This window comes from Lolium perenne, chromosome 6 (assembly GCF_019359855.2).
Source record: "Lolium perenne isolate Kyuss_39 chromosome 6, Kyuss_2.0, whole genome shotgun sequence".
NCBI lineage: Eukaryota > Viridiplantae > Streptophyta > Magnoliopsida > Poales > Poaceae > Lolium > Lolium perenne.
Window position 1 is genome coordinate 3,032,201 of NC_067249.2, and position 5,651 is coordinate 3,037,851.

The window sequence follows — 5,651 nt, forward strand, 5'->3', positions numbered from 1 at the left end:
TTGGTGCTTCATTAGAGCGAAATTTTCTTTGGATGCGACGTTTCCAGTGACTGCGAGGTCATATAGTGGCAACCCCAGTCCAGCAGAGTTCAAATTTTAGATTTAACACTTTGGTGCCTCATTAAGGCAAAATTTTCTTCATGACTGCGAGGCGCATGTTGGCCCACACTTTATTTTCCACTTTGGTAATTTCCCTTGTGCCGTTACACTGATGAGCGATAAATGGCGGAGCAAATTATCAAAGTGAAAGACTAGTGCTTCCGTCGCTAACTAATCTCGCTCCCTTAACCTTGCTTTCTCGCACGATTCTTGGCATGTAAACTTTGCTCATCTGGCAAGCAAAGCATAGCAGTGCAAAGCAAAGCAAAGCGAGGAGAAAAAAGAAAGAAGGATCCAGATGCTTCCTGTCCGGCGGGCCCCACCTGTCATAGCGGCATTCCACCAACCTCCCTTGGTTCCTCCGCTGTTAATATTTAAAGCCCAGCGACAGAGACAGAGACAGAGGGCAGATCAATCAAAGGAAAATCAATCAGAGGAAAAACCACCGCTAAACCCTAGCCGCCGGCGAGATCGGGCGGAGCAGCGAGCCCCCGTCCTCTTCTTCCTCCCTCAGGTATCGATGCCCCCATCCCTCTGCAATCTTAAACCTGCTCGGTAGGCCGGAGTATACAGCGGCGGTCGTGTGCGGATCAATCGGGGTTTCTGTTACGGACCACAAATCGGCTGTTGCTAGGACCTCCCTTACTCGCTCCAGCCCCGATCCCGCTGCTGGCACTACTCCTTGGTTCGTACACCGGCGAATGGCGTGCGTGCGTGCGTGCTCACGGGACTGAATTCCTGCTGTTCCTCGTCGGTTGTACCTGCGAAAGTAGGGGACACGCACTGCTAGGTCTGCCTTTCCGAGGACACCAGGGCTTGGTTTTCTGCAGAGCCACACTCATGTCGACCAACGGTCGCTTGCTACGGCGAACAGATTGATTTACTCTGATTGTTACAGTAAACAGGGCATCTCTGTTTTCCTGTTTAACTCATGCTGATACAAGCTGTTTGAGTTGCTCAGACGGTGACAGAAACTAGTATAGCACTGTACCTTCACCTTCAGAGGACTGCGTTGTCTTTCTGTTTCCATGCTGGTAGAATCGATGCTGATATGGACTGTTTCGTATGCTCAGTCGGTGATATAAAGCATGGCTTCACCATTCGGGACCACCTCTACATGTGGCCTCAACGCCGCCGCCCCCACCGGATTCGCGGCCAGGACGCAGCTCTCCTTGGTTTCGCCCCCATCTGTTTCGTTTCCCCAGAAAATCAGGCCCAGGAGAAAGTGCAATGTCAAGGTGAACGCCGCAAAGGAGCTCTACTTCAACAAGGATGGGTCCGCCATCAGGAAGCTGCAAGTGAGTTTTACAAACTTATCCTTGCGCCTAGTTCGAGCCGTTCTTCTATCATCTGCACCGACACAGCGTATGCTAATAATTCCTGTCGTGTCATTTCTCTCCCAGAATGGAGTCAACAAGCTTGCTGATCTGGTTGGAGTTACCCTTGGTCCAAAAGGGCGGAACGTCGTCCTCGAGAGCAAGTACGGGTCGCCTAGGATTGTCAATGACGGTGTTACGGTGGCAAAGGAGGTACGTCGCATTCTATTTGTCATCTCTGCCTGACAGTGCAATCCTGATGTAATAAGTTATAAACTGTGGCTGTGGATTTTTCTAACAATTGGCTGTGGATCAGGTTGAACTTGAAGACCCTGTTGAAAACATTGGAGCTAAACTGGTTAGGCAAGCTGCTGCTAAGACTAATGATCTGGCTGGTGACGGGACAACCACTTCCGTGATCCTTGCTCAAGGGATGATTGCCGAGGGTGTCAAGGTACACAATATAAACCTTGTTACCTGTTCTACCTACAGCGCAATTTTTATTTTTATTTAGTTCTCGAAATAATGTTGTTGTTCTTTTTCTCTGCCCAGATTGTAGCTGCTGGTGCTAATCCAGTACAGATTGCTCGTGGCATTGAGAAAACAGCCAAAGCATTAGTTGGTGAGCTCCGAAAGATGTCCAAGGAGGTACGATCCGGTTAATCTTATTCTTTGCTGGAATTATATTGATCCTAAAGAAGAACTATATTTTCCCTGACATTCTACGATAATAAGTACTTGTTCAATTTTGTGATGCGATCATAATATGCATCCGTTCTGGTGACTTTGGCTCCTATGCTATTTATAAACGATGTCGCTGCTGTACTGTATATTCGGGATACCAATTTATTGAATTGCATTCAATAATGCAGGTTGAAGATAGTGAACTTGCTGATGTTGCTGCTGTAAGTGCTGGAAATAACTATGAAATTGGCAACATGATAGCTGAGGCTATGAACAAGGTTGGGCGGCAGGGGGTGGTCACACTTGAAGAGGGAAAGAGTGCTGAAAACAACCTCTATGTCGTCGAAGGGATGCAATTTGACCGTGGCTATATTTCTCCCTACTTTGTAACTGACAGTGAAAAAATGTCAGTAGAGTATGAGAACTGCAAGGTCTGTTGCACTCTATCTTGCCAGCTTTTCTACTTAAATTTCTTTAATCACCATCTTCATTCGTTCCATGCTCTTAAACTGATATTTATTCTATTATCCAGCTGCTTCTTGTGGACAAGAAAATTAACAACGCTAGAGACCTCATTACTATTCTGGAGGATGCTATTAAGAGTGGATATCCAATTCTAATAATCGCAGAGGATATTGAGCAGGAAGCTCTTGCAACCCTTGTGGTCAATAGGCTTAGGGGTGCGTTGAAGATCGCTGCCATAAAAGCCCCTGGTTTTGGCGAGCGCAAGAGTCAATACCTGGATGATATTGCTACTCTGACAGGAGGTGAGTTTCATCTTTGATGCTCTATTTGACATGTCTCATCGTGGTATCCGTTCACTCAAAAAGGTCATTCTTCATTCAGGCACTGTCATCAGAGAAGAAATTGGACTGTCCCTTGACAAAGCAGACGCAGAAGTCCTAGGAACTGCTGCCAAGGTTGTAATTACCAAAGATTCAACAACAATAGTTGGAGATGGTACTACACAGGAGGAAGTAACCAAAAGAGTCACACAAATCAAGAACCAGATTGAGGTCTGTATAGTTTAAACTAGTATTCTACGTTTCTGTGTCTTATTTGTCGAATAATCTTTGTTATTGTTTTCTTCATGGCTCTTCTCCTTTTGTCCAGTCTTTTTCTGCTGCTCTGCTTTTCCATATAGAGAGTTTCATTTAGCTTGTGGAGCATGGTGCATGTAATTTGTGTGTGCATGAAAATACATTGACTAACATTTTTTTGTTACAAAACATACTATTATTGCAGGCTTCTGAACAGGAATATGAAAAAGAAAAGCTAAACGAAAGGGTAGCCAAATTATCTGGCGGTGTTGCCGTCATCCAGGTAGTGTTATGTTCCAATCTGAGATACCTCTTGATCTACTGTCTGTATTAGAAGATTATAACAGCTATAAAATGATACATCTTGGTTTGTAGGTCGGAGCACAGACTGAAACTGAGCTTAAGGAAAAGAAACTGAGGGTTGAAGACGCGCTGAATGCGACGAAGGTAATGCTTTCTTCTGGCTCATATCCAATTGTTTTTCGGGGATTCGTGCACGTATGTGCTCTCATTCAGTGAGGCTTCTGATGCACTGTAGCATCGTGTTGATTCTACTATTACAGAAAACTCCTTGTAATTGCTTGGTAGTTAACTGCTTGCTTTGTGGACAGGCGGCTGTCGAGGAAGGTATCGTGGTCGGTGGTGGCTGTACCCTTTTAAGGCTTGCATCAAAAGTTGACGCCATTAAAGAAACCCTTGAGAATGATGAACAGAAGGTATAGAAAAATTTAACAAGATCCTCTTTCCCCGAGTTGCAATGTCAGAATAAAACTAATTTTGGCTCAAGGTGCTTTTTTCTTTTATCTAAATGAACTGACTATGTCTTCATCTTTTCAAGGTCGGTGCTGAGATTGTTAGGAAGTCCTTGAGTTATCCACTAAAATTAATTGCCAAAAACGCTGGTGTTAATGGCAGCGTGGTGACTGAAAAGGTTCGCACTTGAATTAATTCGCAAGTATAAATTCATTATGCAGCAACTTGCACGCAACTAATTTGGAACTTTCCTGCATTCAGGTCCTTGCCAATGACAACTTCAGATTTGGTTACAACGCTGCAACCGGGAAGTACGAGGATTTGATGGCTGCTGGTATTATTGATCCTACCAAGGTATGTGCTTGTGTGACAAATGCTTTCTTGATTTGTTTTGTTCAACTGAAATTGCTTTCTTGATTTTCTCGTGGAGCTAATTCTCTCTTCTAAGCATGTTGTGTTATAACATTTTTTAAGAGAAAAGTATGGCGAAAACCCTTGAGTCCTGCTTGGGAATGAGTAGATTTGAGTGTTTTCCTGTACTCCGTCAGCCTTACATGTAAATCATACCGAAGCATTAAGCATGGCATGATCACCCATAGACTTGAGGAATGACCTGTTTGACAAGACTTTGTCTTGCAGGGGTTCCCACCCTCCTTGACTGCAACCAAATACTCAGCCCACCCAAGTTTCTAGATTAACCTTATTCTTGCACAAAACAGGTGGTGAGGTGCTGCCTGGAGCACGCTGCATCCGTGGCCAAGACTTTCATCACCTCGGACGCTGTCGTCGTCGACATCAAGGAGGCTGAGCAGGCACCTGCTGCGAACCCAATGGCCGGTTCAGGTATATACATACATCATACAGAGACTATATGTTTGCTCCGTCATCTGCTATTTCTTAATTCAGGACTTTGCTTACACTTGTTTTAATATTCTGTGCAGGTTATGGCTTCTGATCCAGGTGCAAAGCTCTTTTCTCCTGTTCCTTTTGGGATCATGTTACATCGGATCGGAGGGTATTTCATGAGAAGAAACTGCTGTGGCATCGTCACGAGTCGAAGTGGCCTGTGTGAACACGGAACGATGTCATCTGGAACACATCATAGTTTAATTTTACACTAGCTAGTCTTGAAAGGAACTGAACATATATTGTAGCTAGATAATATTGCCGGTCTTTAGTGATTAAAACGAAGCGATATTGCTATGTTTCACGCACAGGGCCTGCTACCGTGCTAGTTGATGGATTGGGCTAAATCTTCTATTTGATGTGCCAAGCTAGCTTCCTGGAAAATCGCATCAAGCATAGCTAAAGAAAATTAAAAGAAATAATCGCATCAAGCTGCCACTCCTCTGTCTCGTTTTCCTGTCGACCCCCCTACCCTGAAACTAAACATGAAGAGGAGGGTGCTGGTGGACGGCGGCATTTGCCGGTTACTTCAATCCAGTCAACGCGTCAACTCCACACTGTGCAGATTTGATTTGGTCTGCCCCACATCCTTCGCTGGAGTACTTTGGGAGAAGTTAAGATTTGAATGGATGAGCTAGAGTGGAAATCCATTTTGACTCATAGGTGTAGATGCACCTACTGCCAGAAAACATGCCATTCCCTGTTAGGAGGCGCTATTTTCTGTTAAAAAAAGTATTTGTATGGTGACTTGGGAAACCGGGGTAATTTTATAAAATGTTTTGTCTATTTTAATATTACATTTTTCTAAACCTTGTGATCAAAGCTGAACCTTTTAGTTTTAGACTATAGTATA

At 44.3% G+C, this 5,651-nt stretch overlaps 1 protein-coding gene across 1 annotated transcript; it reads left to right on the forward strand.

The window, feature by feature from the left end:
* Nucleotides 1-510: 510 nt before the first annotated feature.
* On the forward strand, nt 511-5,108 carry LOC127309032 (ruBisCO large subunit-binding protein subunit beta, chloroplastic-like). The gene is made up of 15 exons (XM_051340017.2): nt 511-613; nt 1,173-1,397; nt 1,503-1,628; nt 1,732-1,869; nt 1,968-2,063; nt 2,288-2,530; nt 2,632-2,866; nt 2,946-3,115; nt 3,345-3,422; nt 3,515-3,586; nt 3,751-3,855; nt 3,978-4,070; nt 4,154-4,246; nt 4,612-4,735; nt 4,834-5,108. The coding sequence occupies exons 2-15, from the start codon at nt 1,188-1,190 to the stop codon at nt 4,845-4,847; spliced, it is 1,797 nt and encodes a 598-aa protein (XP_051195977.1). The 5' UTR covers nt 511-613; nt 1,173-1,187; the 3' UTR covers nt 4,848-5,108.
* Nucleotides 5,109-5,651: the final 543 nt, after the last annotated feature.

Excerpts from the sequence above, each read along its gene's own strand:
- LOC127309032 (XM_051340017.2), top strand. The coding sequence starts at position 1,188 with ATGGCTTCACCATTCGGGACCACCTCTACATGTGGCCTCAACGCCGCC. Across the intron at positions 3,587-3,750 it reads ACGCGCTGAATGCGACGAAG|GCGGCTGTCGAGGAAGGTAT; the intron begins GTAATGCTTTCT and ends CTTTGTGGACAG. Across the intron at positions 4,247-4,611 it reads GTATTATTGATCCTACCAAG|GTGGTGAGGTGCTGCCTGGA; the intron begins GTATGTGCTTGT and ends TGCACAAAACAG.